Below are 20,966 nucleotides of genomic sequence, written 5' to 3' on the forward strand. Positions count from 1 at the left end.
GCCGTTCGTTTTGGATGGATCGATCTCGGCCGTCCGTTCCCGTGAACCGTCGCCGTGCACCCGGTCCACCGCTAACCCTAGCCGCTGACGCAATAAATCCTCTTTTCCTTTTCAAAAATAATTCATTATTGCGTCATAATTCAATTAAAATCCATATAAGTGTTTTAATCCGATTTAATCTTTAAAAATTCATAACTAATTCATCTTAGCTCGGATTTAGTTGGTTCAAGTCTCTAAATTTTTCTAAAATTGAGATCTACATGTTAAAAATATCCACATGTACTGTTCATGCTTGTTTATGTGCTGTTTTGGTGTTTTGCTCTTTTCTGTTTAGATTCCGACGTTTCCGGAGAGTCCGTTTTCGCAGGAGAAGAATTTGAAGAGTTCCAAGGCCAGCAAGGCAAGTCACACAGATCCCAAACAACCCCTTTGAGCATGTTGATCCCGTTTAAAGCTATTGTTTCTATTCAACTATTGCATTTATTTTCGAATGTCATTGGGTGGAATTAACCTATTGTTTGTTATAGCCCTTTTGTTCTTGATTACTTTATTCCTTGATACCTTGGGTTCTTATAAATTGACTAGTTGAGCTTTATATATTGGTTCAACTAGATATTAGATGTGATTGCTTAGCCATGCGTAGAAACATTAGCACACTATTGGGATAACTTATGACTCCCTATTATTCAATGATGGCTTAATGATAACTCATGATGGTTAATCATGATTGGTTAATTAATTAATTTGCCTACTAAAACCTGTTAATGGTGGGTTGTGAGCACATGGTTTTGATGGTCGTGCTCATGACAATTAAGGACCGGTTCACGAGTTTCGGTTGTGAAACATTAACCGTGCCAACCACAAGCCAGCGTGGGCAACGGCTTTACCTTTTGTATAGCATAGTTCATTGCGGGGCACCAGACTGAGAAGTGGCGGAGATAAGCCCACGGGGGTCGCTGTGGAGTCCATGCCTTGTTTATAAGGGGGTGATTATGATCTAGGAACGGTGCGCTGTGGTGGATTGTGTTGTGCGAGGGGTACTGTCACAGCTCCTTTCTGAGGTACCGTGGTGGTATCAAGGCGCATGGTGACATGTCGTGGGGCTGTGTCTTGTGGGTACAGTGGTACACCTTTGGTCAGAGTAAAACTATTCGAATAGCTGTGCCCGCGGTTATGGGCGGGTTTAACAATGTCTTTCGTGATTAGTCTCATACCTCTCATCATAATAAAAGATACTATGACTGGTAATAATTTGATTAGCTCCTGGTTTGGAATGGTATATTCCTGGTTTTGAGATAGAACTGTACAGCCGGGATTGGTTGTTCAGAATGGTTGGGCCTATGCAACAGGGTATGTTGTATAGCGTTGGAATAATATTGTTTAATTATTACTCAACTGTTTTACTAAATTCTGAAATGTTTATTAAATGCTGTTTATGCAAATGAAACCCTATTATGCCATCCTTTGTTATCCTGTGCACTTGCATATTTGCTGCGTGGCTTGCTGAGTATGTCATATACTCACCTTGCAATCATTCATCAGAGGAGGAGTTCTACAGTGATGCTGATGGTGTGGAGGATTAGGTGTAGCCCTGGTCAAGCTGCCTGTGGAGTGGAATCGTCTGCGCCGTTTATCTTATTTTCCGCTGCTTAGATCTTTATTGATTGAGAGGAACTATCTACCTCTGTAATGACATTTTATTCGCTTATTAATTAGAGTAATAATTGTACTCTATTATCAATTTGTTATTGTGTGCCTCGGCTGATTCCTGGACGAGGGTTCGCGCACATGTAAGCGTTTGGAATTTTGGATAGAAATTCCGGGCGTGACATGTTTTAATCCGATTTAATCTTTAAAAATTCATAACTAATTCATCTTAGCTCGGATTTAGTTGGTTCAAGTCTCTAAATTTTTCTAAAATTGAGATCTACATGTTAAAAATATCCACATGTACTGTTCATGCTTGTTTATGTGCTGTTTTGGTGTTTTGCTCTTTTCTGTTTAGATTCCGACGTTTCCGGAGAGTCCGTTTTCGCAGGAGAAGAATTTGAAGAGTTCCAAGGCCAGCAAGGCAAGTCACACAGATCCCAAACAACCCCTTTGAGCATGTTGATCCCGTTTAAAGCTATTGTTTCTATTCAACTATTGCATTTATTTTCGAATGTCATTGGGTGGAATTAACCTATTGTTTGTTATAGCCCTTTTGTTCTTGATTACTTTATTCCTTGATACCTTGGGTTCTTATAAATTGACTAGTTGAGCTTTATATATTGGTTCAACTAGATATTAGATGTGATTGCTTAGCCATGCGTAGAAACATTAGCACACTATTGGGATAACTTATGACTCCCTATTATTCAATGATGGCTTAATGATAACTCATGATGGTTAATCATGATTGGTTAATTAATTAATTTGCCTACTAAAACCTGTTAATGGTGGGTTGTGAGCACATGGTTTTGATGGTCGTGCTCATGACAATTAAGGACCGGTTCACGAGTTTCGGTTGTGAAACATTAACCGTGCCAACCACAAGCCAGCGTGGGCAACGGCTTTACCTTTTATATAGCATAGTTCATTGCGGGGCACCAGACTTAGAAGTGGCGGAGATAAGCCCACGGGGGTCGCTGGGGAGTCCATGCCTTGTTTATAAGGGGGTGATTATGATCCAGGAACGGTGCGCTGTGGTGGATTGTGTTGTGCGAGGGGTACTGTCACAGCTCCTTTCTGAGGTACCGTGGTGGTATCAAGGCGCATGGTGACATGTCGTGGGGCTGTGTCTTGTGGGTACAGTGGTACACCTCTAGTCAGAGTAAAACTATTCGAATAGCTGTGCCCGCGGTTATGGGCGGGTTTAACAATGTCTTTCGTGATTAGTCTCATACCTCTCATCATAATAAAAGATACTATGACTGGTAATAATTTGATTAGCTCCTGGTTTGGAATGGTATATTCCTGGTTTTGAGATAGAACTGTGCAGCCGGGATTGGTTGTTCAGAATGGTTGGGCCTATGCAACAGGGTATGTTGTATAGCGTTGGAATAATATTGTTTAATTATTACTCAACTGTTTTACTAAATTCTGAAATGTTTATTAAATGCTGTTTATGCAAATGAAACCCTATTATGCCATCCTTTGTTATCCTGTGCACTTGCATATTTGCTGCGTGGCTTGCTGAGTATGTCATATACTCACCTTGCAATCATTCATCAGAGGAGGAGTTCTACAGTGATGCTGATGGTGTGGAGGATTAGGTGTAGCCCTGGTCAAGCTGCCTGTGGAGTGGAATCGTCTGTGCCGTTTATCTTATTTTCCGCTGCTTAGATCTTTATTGATTGAGAGGAACTATCTACCTCTGTAATGACATTTTATTCGCTAATTAATTAGAGTAATAATTGTACTCTATTATCAATTTGTTATTGTGTGCCTCGGCTGATTCCTGGACGAGGGTTCGCGCACATGTAAGCGTTTGGAATTTTGGATAGAAATTCCGGGCGTGACATATGGTCTACAGGGGAATGGTTAGTTCATGGAAGTTGTACAAATGATACCCCGCATTTGGCAACGGGATTTCATTTGTACAACCGGGAAAAAAGTATATCAAAGATCCATCTGCTCCATGTTTCAAAATATGCCCTTGCACTAGATAAGCCTCATAATAAATAATCTAAGCTAGGTGGAAAGAACAGAGAAAGAGAATCTATTCCTATACTTCTAATATACATAGTATACATACATTCTAGTTAACTGATATACTAGCTAATACCCTCTATCTGATGCCCTTCTGGTACTTTGAGAAGCCACCCTTGACTGCTGAGTTCCTTACGACAGCCCGTCATGACCATCCAACCGGGGCTAAATACGGAGGAGTACCCTCCCCAGGAAATTAACTTAGGATTATATATAGGTGCAGAGGAATACCCGTACTGAGCTGTCACCATCAGCGGCCCACCTCTCATCCGCAATATATAACCCCAAATAATGATATCCCGTAATCTAGACACCACGTCTAATCTACCAGATACTACTCTAATATCATCGTCATAACATAGAGTAATTGCATAAGTAAACACTATACCCGCACCAAAGCACCAGAAATGTATATAGAAGAGTATTCTAATAAAAGTACAAAGCTTACAAAAGAGGAAAGGAAAGTTGCTAGAGCCATACCCGAACTCTTCCGAAGACTTCCGGACTCCTGATTCCTATTCTAATTCTATTCCACCAGCTAGATACTACTAAACTAAACTTGAGAGAAATGAGAGTGCTCTTGCTTGAGGTGTGTGTGTAAAGTGAGGAGAGGAGCTCCTTAAATAGGCTGCCAATGACAGTTGTGGCAGTTGGAATGGTCGGAATTGTTCTCCACCGTCATTGGGGAGTGATCCACGCCGTCCAGCCAAAACCTAGATCCAACGGCACCAGGGAAGGTTCGGCCAAACCTCCTGGTTCGGCCGAACCAAGGGCCGGCCCAACCTGGCCCATATTCAACAGGTGGCCTCCTCTATTTTTCTCCTCCGTAGACTTATGAATTTTGGCCCATTGTGTCGTGTCATTTCTGAGTTCTTGGCCCATTTGTACATAAGTCTATCTCTCGTCCGATTGATTTATCATTGGTGTTGATGTCGATTCTCCTCCACTTTATGATCATTCTCTGCAAAAGGTAGTAAACCTAATACTAATGGAATATTATTGTTCTAACATATTTATGCATTGCAAGCATCACCAGTTCTCTCCTGTTTTAGTAATATTGACGGTCAAAACTGATCGATAACGACCATCAACACGTAACGATGACGACGACGGAGATCAGCGCAGGGACAACAACGGCGGGCGACGACAGGATTCTCGAGAACCCAGGCGTCATCCTCGTAATCATACACCAGAACCGAGTGACTCATTGTCATCGTCATCATCCTCATCATCTTCTTCATCAGACAGACATCCACGGAGGACATACGATCGCCGACAACCCACCGCCCCCGGCGGCGGGTGTAGAGCATTTAGTTGTGCTCTACGAGATGTCCGATGGCCCGAGATATTTCGACCGGGAGCAATAGAGAAATACGATGGAAGCACCGACCCTGAGGAGTTCATTCAGGTCTATTCCATAGTACTCTACGCTGCCGGAGCAGACGATAACGCATTAGCGAATTATTTGCCAGCGGCGTTGAAAGGATCTGTACGTTCATGGCTAGTCCATCTCCCAGCATATTCGATTTCTTCATGGGTAGATCTGTGGCAGCAATTCGTCGCTAACTTCAAAGGAACATACCAGTGCCACGCGATCGAAGACGACCTACACGCGTTGACACAGAATCCGGGCGAATCATTAAGGGACTGCGTTCGGCGCTTTAATGAGTGCAGAAATACGATCCCCGAGATCACCGACGCTTCCGTCATCTGCGCTTTTAAGATTGGTGTCAGAGATCGCTACACCACCCAGGAGTTGGTGACAAGACGAATCATGACTGCTCGCAAGCTATTCGAGATTGTCGATCGTTGCGCTCACGCAGACGATGCCCTGAGACGCAAGAACAATAAGCCCAAGACAGGGGGAGAGAAAAAACTAGCCAAGGACGCACCTGAGTCAAGCAAGAAGAAGAGTCGCAGGAGTGGGAAACGGAAAGCTCAAATGGAGGTCCTCGCAGCAGAATATGCGGACCCACCCAAACACCCAGACCCACAAAGCGACGACACAAAGAAAATATGGTGCCCTATACACAAGTCGGACAAGCACTCCCTAGAGACTTGTTTCGTCTTCAAAAAGGCACTCGCCAAGCAACTGGCATTGGAAAAGGGCAAGCGAGTACGTGTAGTCGAGAAGGCCGCTGAAGCAGCTACTCAGGACTCGGACTCAGCATACCCAGATTCCGATCTCCATGTTTCGCACATCTTCGGAGGTTCCACGGCATACTCCTAAAAGCGAGAGTACAATAAAGTGGAGCGTATAGTTTGTTTGACATGGCAGGGGGCTGCACCCAAGATGAAGTGGTCAGAGCAGAAGATCGAATTCTCAGAGGCAGACTACCCCAAGATTGCTGTCACCCTAGGGTGATATCCGATCGTGGTCGAGCCCACTATTCGGAATATCAATGTTGCACGGGTTCTCATCGACGGCGGCAGCTCCATCAACCTACTGATCAACCATTCCATGGAATTACCCCTCAGTCGTCGTCCAAGCCATTGGGTATGATCATGCTTCCTGTGACTTCTAGCCAAGCAAACAACTTCCGAACAGAGCAGATCACAGAATATAACGCCATCATCGGGAGGACTGCACTCGCGAAGTTTATGGCCGCATCTCACTACGCATATCAAGTGCTCAAGATGCCGGAGCCGAAGGGAACAATCACTATTCAAGGGAACGCGAAGCTGGCGGTACAGTGCGACAAGCAGAGCCTCGACATGGTCGAGAACACCCCCAACCCACCCGCCACAGCTGAGCCACCGAAGAAAGTGAGCAAAACAAACAAGACGCCGAAGCCAGAGGGTGCAATCAAGATCGTTCCGCTCTCCAGTGCCAACCCCGACAAGACCATCAAGATCGGGGCGTCACTGGACGAGAAATAGGAACTCGCGCTCATCACCTTCCTCCGCGACAATTCAGACGTGTTCGCTTGGCAGCCGTCTGACATGCGGGGGGTCCCCAGGGAGGTGATTGAGCACAAACTCATGGTGCGACCCGATGCCAAGCCAGTAAAACAAAAACTGCGGAGATTTGCACCAGACCGGAAACAAGCCATACGAGAAGAGCTCGATAAGCTTCTCAAAGCTGGCTTCATCAGAGAGGTACTCCATCCAGAGTGGCTAGCCAATCCAGTCATGGTGCGCAAGGCCAACGGGAAGTGGAGGATGTGTGTCATCTTCACCGACCTTAAAAAGGCGTGTCCGAAGGATCACTTCCCTCTTCCTCGAATAGACCAATTAGTGGACTCAACAGCCGGTTGTGAGTTGTTAAGCTTTCTTGACACTTACTCCGGCTACCACCAAATCAACATGGCAAAAGAGGACGAGGAGAAGACAGCATTCATCACGCCATTCGGTGTATTCTGCTATGTTAAGATGCCGTTTGCACTAATAACCGCAGGAAATACTTTCGAACGCACGGTCCAAGGGGCACTTAACGATCAGCTTGGGAACAATGTCGAGGCCTACGTCGATGACATTGTTGTCAAGACCAAGAAAAGTGACTCATTGATCGATGATCTTCGGGAAACATTGACAACCTCCGATGATATCGCCTCATGCTCAATCCAGAAAAGTGCACATTCGGAGTACCATCGGGCAAGCTACTCGGATTCCTCGTCTCTGGAAGAGGGATCGAAGCAAATTCCAAGAAGATCAAGGCAATCAAGAACATGAAGTCGCCCACAAGACTAAAGTCCAAAAGCTAACTCGATGCATGGCGGCATTGAGCAGATTTGTCGCTAGGATGGGAGAACGAGGACAACCCTTCTTCGCTCTGCTGAAGAAACAAGACAAATTTGTGTGGACACAGGAAGCCGAAGATGCTTTCATCGCACTCAAACGCTACCTGTCAAATCCCCTTGCACTTGTTGCCCCCCAACCTAATGAAGAATTATTCCTCTATATTGCCGCCACAAGGCTACCAGCGCAAGCGCTCCAAACTATCACTCTTACTTGGCCATTCTCGTGCTGGGGGCTCGACATACTCGGACCATTCCCACGAGAACAGGGCGGCTACAGGTTCCTATTCGTGGCGATCGACAAGTTCACCAAGTGGATTGAAGCAACGCCCACGGGGAAATCAAGGCCGACAACGCCATCAAATTTATCAAAGGGATATTCTGCAGATCGCATCATAACAAACAACGGCTCCCAGTTCATCAGTGCTGACTTCCAGGATTACTGCATTGGATTGTGAGTCAAGATCTGCTTTGCCTCAGTTTCTCACCCTCAGAGCAACGGATAGGTCGAGAGGGCAAATGGCATAGTACTACAAGGGATCAAGACCCGTGTCTACGGCAGACTCATGTCACACGACAAGAAGTGGGTCGAAGAACTCCCCTCTGTCCTATGGGCCATGCGTACCACACCGACAATGTCCAACAAGGAGACACCCTTCTTCCTCGTGTATGGCTCAGAAGCCATGCTCCCTACGGAGCTATGACATCAGAGCACACGAGTATAAAAGTACTCAGACGAGGATCAGGAGGAGCAGCGAAGCGACGATGTGAATCTACTCGAGGAGCATCGAGAAAGAGTTGCCGTCATAGCAGCCAACTACCAACATGCCCTTCGCCGATACCACGAGAAGCGCATCAGAGCATGCACGCTCTCGATCGGCGATTACGTCCTCCGACGGGTTCAAAGCCAAGCAGGGCGTATCAAGCTCTCACCCAAGTGGGAAGGACCATACACGATCACGCAAGTCTTGCGACCAGGTGCATTCAAGATTGCAGACGACGATGGTCGCGAGTTAGCAAATTCTTGGAATATTGATCAATTATGTAAATTTTATGTATAAATCAATAGCATCCATATTTGTAAGACATCTTACGACTTCAATAAAGTTGATTTCAGGTAAATACTACGATCAAAGTGTTTCTTCCTGATGATCCCTTACCACGACGACACCTAGCGTTGAAACCTATCCTCACGTCCCTTTACACCGTCTTGACAAGGCCTCTGAGGAACCTAAGGGAACTTCGGCTGGGGACGCCCAGAGCGGATAAGGCCTTGTCGGATCATGTAGAGACAAACGACCATGTAATACCTGGTCATGTAAGAGTTCTCGCTGTGCGTATTAACCAAGCCGTGTAATCGGAAATTGAGTTTTCCAACTTCACGGCTGAGGGCTAGGGTCAGTGCTTTTTCAACTAAGGCAGGTCAAGGGTCCAAGAGCCTTATCCTCTAAGAAGGATTCTCCGACCACAAGGCTGGAGGCTAGGGAGAGTGTGTGACTCAAGTGACTGATCGAAGTTGCGAAATGAGAAAACACTCAAACACAGCACATCCAGAGTAAGAAAATTTAGTTAGATAGATTCCTTTTCTATTTCACGAGTACCTCTTACAATTCATAAATGCTCCAAAATATATTACATATCTCCTTGAGATATTTTTTACAGGATACAAAAACTACCAGGATGGCCAACGCCAATCCATCGACTAAAAGACCATCTCGGCGAGCGGCGCCATCGACTTCGCCAGATCGTCAATCTCAGCAGGAGTCCTCCGAGAACGTGAGAACCCTTCGTGGAGGAACTCGAGGTGCAGCTGCGGGCAGTGATCTCGGATGCAGGCCAGCACATGCCCTCCGGCATAGCGGCTCGATCGACGGCACTCCTGCTTCAGGGCCTCGTCGATACGCTTGCCGATTCCTTCGAGCTTGGTGTAGGCCCCATTCAACCACGAGATATATCCGGCCGCCGACTCCTCGGGATTCCCGCGAGGTACTCAGAGCTCCCTATAGACTCCAGCCATTACCGTACAACAGCTCCCGAGGTACGAGTTGAACCACACCTCGTGACCTCGAAGGGCTTCCTCGGCTTGTTCTTTCTTCACTTCCACCATAGTCCTCTCGAGCTCGGCCACCTCGAACTTCGTCCTCCAGTACTGGATTCGACGATCTCGGTCGGCCAACGCGCTCTCGAGGTTTGCCCAACACGAAAAGGACTGAGTCAAGCTGTGCTTCTCTCCCGAGAACAAAGCAGATTAAGTCAATCTAAACAAAAGAGCAAAGGAAATGAAGCCTAAAGTACCAACCTAAGGACGTCGTCGCCATGTCCGTCTCCGCGGACAGGCTTTAATCAACGTCATCCTGCGGCATGTACGACTCAAGCGCAAGTGCTGGAACGATTACCGGCATCTCAGGCTGCCTGCACTGCTGGACATCCTCGATATCAACATCTCTACAACGACAACAAAGTACTCGGAATCAACATGCTAAGAAAACAAAGGAAACAACTGCATACACAAGGGCAGTTTGAACCTACGAAAGTTTTACAGCATAATTGGTTAAGGGGTACAAGGGAAATAAAACCCTACTCTTCAAAAAGGGGGAGCACGGCTTCCCCCAGGTCACCGACATCCTCCATCACGCCCCGACGCATGTCATCGGTGGCCCCCTGATCCAAGACCTTCCTAAGGTCAAGATCAGGGTGCGCCAACCTCACGCACGCGACGACGTGGCACGCCCCGGTGTAGATCCCGTTGGACGTCTCCTCGCCGATTCTGGCCGCATGCTTGGGGGGGATCTCCTCCATCGCCTTGCCCAGCTCCGCGAGCGAGGACGTCAGCGAGAACTCGTCAGGGTTCGCCGGGATGGTGGTCGTGATGCCACACTCCCCGGCGAGCTAGTGTCGGCCGGTGTAAGACACCCGCAGCGAGCCACGGATCTCCAACAAGTTGTTCTCGAGCTCCGACATCCGGTGCTTGAGTCCTTGCCGCTGTCTTTCATTGCCGGCCACCAGCTCCCACATCTTCAGGAGGTCCTTGCGGGCCTCCGCCAGGTCGCACGCTAGTTTGTCGGCGCGTTGGTTCGCTGACGACGCCGCCGCCCTGGCCTCCTCGATTTCGCGGCCTAAGCCGCAAGCACCGGCCTGGAGGATGCGCTCCATCTCGGCTTGGAGCTCCCCCTAGGTGAGGACATCAGCAGGCGGGCCCCGAGCGGGCATAAGGCCACCAGCGGGGCCGCTCGGCGTCGCCTCCCGGTCCCTGGCTATGTCCACGACCTCTGTCGAGGCCAGTGCAGGGGATGCACTGGAGGCTGCGCCGGACCCATCTTGCGCCGCCTTTGCCCGCGCCGCCCTGTGAAGAATTTCCGCGATTTCACAAAGTCAGGCGATCAAGGTTTCGTAATTAAAACGACTTCAAAATCATCTACTTACTTTTCGCCAAGCGTCACCAGCCTTTGCCTTCGCTGAGGCGGGGGAGACGCATTCGAGGCCTTAGCAAGATAAGCATGGTGTGAGGTCAAAATATTCCAATTACACGTTAAAAGACAAGAGAGGCTTACTGATGGGTTAGGCGCCTTCCGACGGGTCCCGAGCACAGAGGAGAATTTCCTCCCCTTCTTCGGAACATTGCTGCCACTCGTCGTGGCAGCAGCAGCAGCAACGTCGGACGCCTCCTTGGCGACGCCCTCCTTCAACGACGCCACCGCCTGATGGTCCGCAAGCGGCCCGATGACATCCATCAGAGGGAGAGCCTGCGTACATGAAGTCATGATGCGATCCTAGGAAGATAGAAATAAAGGAGTCATCAAGTACAATCACGTTGATTGCAGCTTCACGTTCAGCCGGCCCCTTCTCGCAAAGAGGGACAGGGATGTCGCTCGCCGTCACCGGGCCGCTGATCATGACCTGGCCGACGCGGCGGGCCACGGTGTCACTGTTTAAACCTGTAGATCAAGAACAGGAACTCGATAAGTCAGGAGAAACAGACATATTTGGAACAAAATCTGGAATACAAAAAAAATACACCGAGGAGAAACCCGAGTCGCGTCCTCCAGCCCAGAGTACTCAAAGGCCGGGTGGGCACGGGCCTGGAGCGGTTGGATCTGCCTACCAATGAAGTTGGCAGCGACTTCGTACCCCGACAACCCTCGTACTCGGAGGTCATCGACAATGTCGATGAACGACTGGAGGGAGGGAGTTAGGGCGGGTTTCGTGGTCCACTCTGGAATCTTGTCTGGTTGTTCCTCACGGACAACAAGGACAGGGTCCGAGTTTTCTATCTGAAGATAGAACCACCTCGCCCGCCATTTGCTGCGAGAGGAAGGGCACTGGAAGGGGATGTAGCGCGACTTCAGGCCGTCCCGAAGTCGGAATCCGATGCATCCAGATACCCTATTGGATTCCATCCAGCGCAACTCATAGTAAAAACGGAAGAGGTCAAGGAACGGCTCTACCCCAATATAGGCCTCACAAAGATAAGAGAAGATACTGAGGAACGCGATGGAATTGGGGTTCAGGTGGACCAAGGAAAGGCCATAAAAGTTCAAGACGAGAAGAAGAAATTCGGAGGGCGGAGGAAGAAAACCGCAAGAAATGTAATCCTCAACCGCAACCATGCGGCCCAGGGTGGGTTCGGGTTCAGTACCTCCTGCTTCCCTCTCCATGGTCCCCCGACCAGGGAGAGCGCCATCATCCTGCAGTTTCTTCAAGGACGCAGTGGTGGAGGTGGACTTGACGAGATGCATCACCGCTAGAGATCGCCGGAGAACAAATCGAGATGAGCAAGCTAGGGTTTTTTCTACGGGAGCGGAGAAGACGAGGGGCGTGTGAAGGCTGGAGAGTTCTTTGGCAAACGGACTTCAAAATGGATTCCCAAAATCCCCTTAAATAAGTGCACTATCGACGGTGCGCATTCCAAGGAAAGGAGAGAGATTGCCACCGGAAAATTCTGGGTCCGTTACGCGCAACGGTTTTTCGAACTTCAATTTAAATTCACTCCTGACCGTTGGACTTCATGCGGTGTTGTCGATAACTCTTCGTCTCTACGGTTCCCACACCGAGATCGACCAGATGAGAATGACAACGATTCCGACATCAGAAGCCACGATCGGTTACATGAGTTCATTTAAGCAGAAGTCGGGGGCTACTGTCAGGGTTACGGATAAGGTATACCCTCTATCCTTGGATATACGTTGTATACCGATACGGTATACCTACACATATACGGATGTTTCCTATATGCATTAAGGAAATTTAACACGAGGTAGAAACGGAGTCCACAGACGGAAGGGAACCTACTTGGACAGGACTGGGTCGTTACTATATCGTGAGGGGTCCGATATCTCTGAGTCCTACATGGAGATCAACTGACCCGCGATATAAAAGGGACCCCCCCGGGAGGACCTAAGGCATCGAATCTCATAGCCAAGACAACCGCCATAGCTTACGAAGTCGGAGCCTATAGGAGCCAAGTCGCCGGGTGATCTAGTCGAACCAACTCGACTATGGTCTCGTCGGTATCATCGAGTTCCGTTATTCCCTTTGTAATCTGTGATTTCCATCATATAATCCCATACCAACTGGATTAGGGCTATTACCTGTCAAGGGGCCTGAACCAGTATAATCCTTGCCCTTTATTTGCTTGATGTCGTATTACGTAGATCCTCGTTCCAACGTACCCCAATACCCTCTATATCCGGTCTACGGGTATCCATCATCGACAGGTATTATCCGTGCACTTGCGGATTTTATCTGTGACGTTAAGAAATACCAACAATGGTTTCACGAATTCATGGTGAAAGGTGCGTTGCACGGGCAATGTGTTGTTCATCCAATTCATGGGATTTCATGTTGTATATGGATCCTACGTCGAGAAGGTTGGGCATCCTGTATCAATAATATTACTCTTAGATTTATGCAATTTTGGAGGTGGCATTGGATTTAATTAATTTGATTCATTTAATGTTTATAGTAGGATGGATGGCTACAGTGTGATAAATAGTATAAATTAATTTGGAAAATATATGCCATTTGGCATCAGATATGATACTATCTAGGACAATAAATGCATTATATTAAACATTAGCTGTCCAATACGCAATGTGGGTTGTCCCTGAAAGGTATAAACACACACTATTTACTAAAAACCGCAGCTATTAAAATGCCAGCTAAACATCCTGTTCTACATATACCCAAGCAAGTGCAAAGTTGAGAGAGGTAGAGAAAGAGAGGGAGGGAGCGGAGGAGGGCGAGAGAGAGAGGGGGGAGAGGAGGAGGGGGAGGGAGAAAGAGAGAGAGAGAGAGAGAGGGGGAGGGAGGGAGTGGAGGAGGGGAGAGAGAGGGGGGGAGAAGGCGAGGGAGGGAGGGTGGGTGAGGGGAGAGAGTTCTTCGATCTTGGTTTAACCATGGGCAAGTCACCATCTTTCGGGATCTTAGATGACAACGATTGTGATGAGGTCAAATCCTCTGACGAATCAACAAAGAATTTGCAAAGTGACGACGATGATGTCGATGACCGACCAGGTTGGCTTCCAGATGGCTGGATAATGGAGGTCTATCTTGGTGATGATGGCACCATCTACCGGGTATAAAAATCTGTAGATGGCCATCTATTTCTTTTGTAGAACTTAAAATTTACTGCTCATTCTAAAAGATTTTTGTTGCAATGTTAATTTTCTTTGTCTTTGTACAGTATTACATATGCCCCGTGTCCGGAAGAATTTTCACAATGAAGTCAGAGGTGCTGCATTATCTTTTCTCAGAGATGGATCAGTGCTTCACGGAATCAAAGAACCGTGCTGTAGGCAGCAACCTTACGGTGAGTTATATATATGACCATATCATTCAACATTTTAGTTGTGTTTAGAATTAGTACATCTGAGTTCTACCATGATTTATGTAGAGGACACATGAATGGCTTCCAAAGGGATGGCTGGTTGAGATTAGGGCCGGTGGAGACAACATGGACAAGATGTACAAGGTAGCTTTTGATTGTATTCCATATTAACTCTATGCTAGTTTGTCTATGTCCGCCAGTAGTACTCAAATGTGACAATTTATTATGAAAAGTTCAACTATTGAATGCAACAGTACTAAGAAGTTAAAAACAATATGACAAAACTATTTTTGCAAATGTCTCCCTTGTATTGCTCAAGTGGTCCATATGGTAAATCGCCTGTGCAATACGCCAGTAGGGCGTTGTCCACAGACCACCTCAGTACAAATAAGCTCGATGCTAAAATGACATTCAAACTAGTACCTACCTTATACATATTATAAATTTGTTTGTTCCAATATATTGTAACGAAGCAAAAGATTAATTTCATAGTCACTACAATACTGGGTATCCCATCTGTTGAACCAATAGAGTTCATTGGTTAGCGATGAGGGCATGCCATCTTTAACTATTGGTTAACAATTTACCCTCTTCGTCCCAAAAAAAGTCCAATCCTACCTACGAACCTGGACACATGTGTGTTTAGATTTGTAGCTAGAGTTTGTCTTTTTTGGAACAAAGTAGTAGTTAGTAAGTCACTTGTAATGGTTGAACTATGCCATATGAGTGTATCACCATCAACTGATTACTCTGATCTTATGGATCATTGCTATGAGGATGATCAACGAAAATATACTGCAAAACATGTGCACATGTAGTGTTTGCTCATCGTCATTACCATGTTGGCTGCTCATCTGCAACGATATTGTTGGATGAGAGCTTGAGGATGCTCCCCCAAGTGAGTGAATCTGATCATCATCTTGTTTCCTGTTTCGCAGTTCTATGTGTACCCACCAAATAGAGTTCGACTGTTCTCAAAAGATGATGTACTACTCTACATTAAAGAAATGAAGATTTCTGGATTTGATACAGATGGACAATGCAACACAAGTACTCAAGAGAATGTATGTTTCTTGTTGGAACTATTTCACTTATTTGAATAATAATTACTCTTTCCGTGTGGAGTCTGTCTAGATTTGTAGTAGTAGGATTTGTCTAATTAAGTACTAGGTTGCTATATCTAATACTATTAGATGATTTCTCACTTTGCAGAACTAATGTTTGGGTAGTTTCCTGATTGACAGTATTGTTGATTGATTTGTAGATTCTTGCAATTCTGGAATTTAACCCTGAAGGGCTGCCACAAGGATGGGTGAAAGAAGTGGTCTTTAGAAAGACACATACTGGTAGAATTAGAAGAGACCGGGTATGTGATTGCAGTTAATCATTATTATTCACTTTGAAAGTACATGGGTTTTTCACATTGTCTTTTGCAGCACTACACTGATCCCATTAAAAGTTATGTATTCCGTACCAAGAGGTCAGCCGCTCTCTACGTGGAAACAGGGAAAGTAACAATACGTGCCTTTGTTCAGAAGACAAGTGTCCATGAGGTGTACTCTTTTGAAAAGTTCACACATTTGGTAATTGTTCTTCAAAATTTCTCACACTACATGCTTGTTTTACTTTCGATAAAACAAATCACACAATTGAGTGTAGTTATATGGAATAACCATGTTTATATCTCTAGATATTCTGAAAAATGTATTAGTTCTAACCCGTCTACTTTAAAATGGTATATCTAGGACACACACCTAACTATAGTAGCTCCTTATCATGATGTTACTACTAGAACACCCAATAAAATCCTTCTACAATATGCTACATCCACGTGTTCTTACAATGTGCTTTACCATATGTTTCCATGGCAGCATGAAAGCTTACAGAAAAGACTAAACTTAGGAAGGACGAACCAGCTGCGTACACAATCATCGAAACTCCAAAAGCTATCACTGAAAGAAGGGATACTTAGTGATGACCAAAGTTCATCTAGCGGTAAGTTTGTTCTTCCCGAGGAACAAAAGTTCATCAGTTTTTTTGTGTTAAATTAGTTTCTATAATGCGTTCTTCAGGTTGTGCTATATATCCAGTACAATTTTACCACAATAATATGCTTCAAACTCTATGTTATAATTAATATAGCCCAAAAATAAGACAGATTGATCCTAGCTAGAAGACCAATATCTTTTTAGGGGATAATTTTGCTATAAATTCTGATAACTGATTAAATAGTGCACCTAATAAGCAAATCCATATGACCCAATTACACCATTAGTTTATTTAATTTTGACATCCTACCTTCCATGCGACTAAACTCTACATTTTGGCTATATTTCCAATTTTTCTTACAAAGTAGTACTATTATATTACACCATTAGTTTATTTAATTTTTCAATTTGTGTACAATTAGATCTAGTACCACATAGAAAAAATATTTAAAAAGTGTCATGTAACATTATTTTCTCAATCATTTGACTTCCTTAAACATTGTACAAAGTAAAAATACACTATATATTTTACCACCTTAATCATTGTGCAAAGTCATAGTTATTAGAAGCTATGGCAGAAACAAAAAGGAGGTAATGACTAGTTGTCTATAGACATGGCCACATGGGTTTTGTTTGTAATGACTTGTAGTGTTGGCTCTGAGACACCTCTTTCTTTCTTTTTTTGAAGCATGGGTTTATTTAGACTTTTACTGTTTGCACCCTTAGCAATAATTGATATTATATTTTGCAAAGGAAAACGAGACTCACACATCTGGAGAGCTCGATAGGCGATAAGGTAGTGCTACAGTAAACCAGCCCTCTCGACCCTCTACCCCATCAATTCTAGCAGCTCGCTGCCGACAACAGCCAGAATGGGTTTGGGTGTCCTTTAGCTTTAGGTTTAGTGTTGACAGGTTTCCTGTGTCGGGCGCTTTGTCCTATCTTGGATCTGCTGATGTTGTTTCCACGCTATGGAGGGGTGGCAGCACTGCTGGAGATGGATTGCTGGTGGTGTTCTGTGTAGTTGTGGCTTGGAGGGAGTTGCTTTGGTGGCGGTACTGGTGGTGGCGGGTGTGGGTGGAGTTGGCCACACAGAGCTAGAGGCAGTGCGGACAACAACAGTTACTAGTAGAAGCTAAGTCTGCTAGTTCGTACTGCTAGAGGGCTGGAATTACAGTCTTGGCTCAATCGACTTCTTTGGTCTCCCCGTCCCCTTCTTCAGTCTTCACTCCACCTTGTTCTCCCCTTGTCCAGTCCTCGTGGCGATGGTTGCCCAGTGCGGCAACTTTAGCAAGGTTGTGGTTTGCTTGCTGGATGACCGCCTTGTCTGGTGGCTTGGTTGGCGGCAGTGGCCATTGTTCACGAGGGCAGCGAGTCTAGACAAGTGAGCGTTGTTCCTCATTGTGTCGGTTGTCTTATGTGACCATTCAAGCAAAGGTGGCTCTTATCTTTGCTTTGCTGGCTGGTTTTGCAACAACGATCTACGGTCATGCGGGCAGCATGTGTGAAGCACTCCAAAGTCATCCTTTTCTCTAACTCCACTGCTATGTTCAGGCTAGAAATCCATGTTGTCGGTCTAGTAAGGCAAAAGTTTACTAACCACCATCCTACGGCTTTCAGGATTAAGGTTGGCTGGAGATCAAAGATATCTCTTGACTCCGTTGATTGCAGCAGTATCTGTGTTAGGTCCTCCATTCAGGTTGAACGCAGTCTGGCCATGCAGCCTTTGTCGTTAGGTTCACAGTTAGTACTACTCAGATTTATCGGGGAACTGTAGAGTAATCCGTTATTGAGTCCGGAGAAGCCTTCTCAAAATCTATGACATAAGAAAAAAAACATCAAATTGTGCCGCTCCAGTGGAGGCTGCAGAAGGGCAAGCTAGAGTATCAAGCAGTCTGCATGCTTGTAGCATAGGCATCTGAATGTGGATGTAGTCATCCCGGCAAGGCCGCTGCCCCCCGTCGAACTTATCATTTTCTGCTGTTATATGTTTTCAGTTGCACCATTGTTATAGGTAGTGCATTCACCCTTTCACGTCAAAAAGATGGTTATGCTCTATGTGATGCTTTGCTTCAGGCGATGTACCAGGGATTTATTCACTTAACTCTATCCTTAATAAATTTCTTACGTTTTCAGAAAAAAAAATATTATATGCTGCCTCTCCCACCTTTGGCGATTCCTGACATCCTTTTATTTCTTTCCATACCTGAAGATGGCGACTGTGACTATTCAGATACACTACAAGAGGCAGGACAAAAGAAGGTCAATCATGTGAAGGCTACTCTAAAAGGCAAAGAAGTAATGGCTTCAACTACTGTCAAGCGTCCTAGAGGGAGGCCCCCCAAACGAGGAAATGCATGAAAGTGAACAAGTTGCATTGCAAAAAACAAACATCACTATGAGACCAAAAGTGGCCAAGTGGGAGGTTGCCAAAAATCATAACTAGCTCAAACTAAAGAGATCATCAAAGGAAGTGTGTTGTGTCTTTACAAAACATTTTCCATTAAATGGTGAACTTGTTAGTCATTCTCCATGAAAAAAATTTGTGGCATACATATTTTGAACTAGCTAATATATTGACGATTCTCGTGACCCAAAAGGTTTGATGGTTAATGTGTGCTTGTTTAATTCCGTTGTCCAAATTACCAATATCTATTTTTTGAACTGCAATTCACAATGGTGGTTAATTTATACTTGTGGCGTAAAGATTTTTTTTTGAAAATCAGACTTTACACTGCTGGAAAACCTATCTTTACTACCAGTTTGCAACCCCCTTTAGTCCCGGGTTGCAAACAGGGACCCTGAATCCGGGACTAAAGATGCAGTTGGTGTTACCGACTGGGATTAAAGGATTTTTTTCCTTTTTTCATTTTTTTTTGCTGCTTGCATTTTGATTCTAAACCGAGTTGCACCCTACATCCCCAAATCAAAGTATCAACATCACAAATCATAGATTCACATCACAAATTTAAAAAAAAAACATCACAAAAACATCACAGATCCAATGAATCACAAATTATCAAAAAAAGAGGAAAGAACATAAAAAAAACTGGCGCTGCCACCTGCCACCTCCTGCCTCCCCTCCGGCAAAGGGGAGGGCGCCGCCGGCCGCCGCCTCCCGCCCGCCGTTGTGGGCTTGGTGAGCTGTAGGTCGCCGCCCGCCGCTCGTCGGCCTCCTCCAAGTCCGCCACAGCTGTGATTACCGAGACGACGACGGCGGCACGCCGGCGACAATGCTGGCCGGCAGTGCGCCGGCGACAATGCTGACCAGCGGCTACCGCTTCTTGATGGGGATGCAGCAGCCGCTCTTCCTTATCACCTGCCAGTGAAGGAGAGAGGAGATCGGGTGGAGAGGAGAGGAGGGGATCCGGAGATAAGGAGAGAGGGAGAGAAAATGTCGCGCCCTAAAGCACCCTAAAATTTTCCTACCCTTTTTAAATAGTTCTTGAGAAATTGTAAAAGTCGAATTATCCTAAAAGGTGGCAAGATTAAACAGGAAAGGGGTGTGGGAATTTTTGTTAAGTTCCTTGTGCCCTCAAACGCGTAAGCAATTTTTACTTGAATTTTTAGATCACCGGGAATTTTTTTTAATACCACAATAACCTTTGTCAGCTTATTTTAAAAATAAAAGAAGCCAGTTCAACCCCTCTCCCCTTGTGGGCCATTTTCGGCCCACTCATTTTCCCTCTCTCCTCTCCCCCAGTCCAGTCCGGCTACTCCCCTCCTTCTCCCGCCTGGGCCGCCCTGGCCAGGCTCGGCCCACGCCGTGCCGACGCCCCGCCTCCACCGTTGGTGGGTGGGGCCCACCCATCAGGGTCACCCCCTTCCTCTGGCTCCTCCCCTCCCTGTCTCCTCGGCATGCCCCGCCGCCTCCCCGCCAGCCGGCCCGCGTGCCAGCCCCCTCCCTCTCCCTGATTGGAGCAAGAGGAAGCGCCGCCACCCCCTCCTCTTCCTCTCCCCCATTTACTCCCTCCCCAAATCGCGGCCGATGTGGATTAATGGCTCGCCGGCATGCCGGCACCATTGATGGCCGACGGCCGGACCCGCCCGGCCGTTTCTATAACACCCTGAAAATTCGACCAACAAAAATGAATCCTAAAACACGTACTTTCAAAAACTTGTTGAATAAACTACATCATGCTGGATATGTTTGCCCTTTTAAATAATCGTTAGATGTAAAAGAATTTAATAAGAGTAAACCCTAAAAAGAATTAGTTGATAAAATGATTAAAATACAAATTAGAATAAGTTAGTTAAGATTGGGAACAAATAAAATATTTGTACAAATAAACTGGTGATTTTAAAGATTTAATTGTGGGTGGGATAGATTTAGTCCTAAATAGAAATTACAAATATATATATATATATAGATAAAATAATGGGTGGTATTAATTTTTGGATCAACTTCCATATTGGTTTAACATACAAATTTAGTAAATGTTCATTTGAGTAAAAATTGGAATTATGAGATAAGTTTCAAGTGGGAAATAGGCCAAATCGGATTAAATAAAAAAAATGTACTATTCATTGTAGCAATTTTTATAATTAAATGGGTTAGGTCAAATTAATCATAGTAAATTCTATGGGCCCACGATAAATATTAAGGGATTCATACAACCATATAAATTAATATGGAGGGACCTCGACTTAAATAGTCACTAATTAAGAAGTAGTGGGACTACCATACACGTGAGCACACACGCCAAGCTGAGCCTGCTGGGCCTA

At 45.6% G+C, this 20,966-nt stretch overlaps 1 protein-coding gene across 1 annotated transcript; it reads left to right on the forward strand.

The window, feature by feature from the left end:
* The first annotated feature begins 13,822 nt into the window (after positions 1 to 13,822).
* On the forward strand, positions 13,823 to 17,629 carry LOC127770234 (uncharacterized). Its single transcript, XM_052295900.1, has 8 exons — positions 13,823 to 14,002; positions 14,110 to 14,235; positions 14,320 to 14,397; positions 15,192 to 15,317; positions 15,518 to 15,619; positions 15,690 to 15,836; positions 16,125 to 16,248; positions 17,403 to 17,629. Exons 1-8 carry the CDS (start codon positions 13,823 to 13,825, stop codon positions 17,627 to 17,629), a joined length of 1,110 nt encoding a protein of 369 aa, XP_052151860.1.
* The last annotated feature ends 3,337 nt before the right edge of the window (positions 17,630 to 20,966 follow it).

The sequence above is a fragment of the Oryza glaberrima genome, chromosome 4 (assembly GCF_000147395.1).
Source record: "Oryza glaberrima chromosome 4, OglaRS2, whole genome shotgun sequence".
Classification (NCBI taxonomy): Eukaryota; Viridiplantae; Streptophyta; class Magnoliopsida; order Poales; family Poaceae; genus Oryza; species Oryza glaberrima.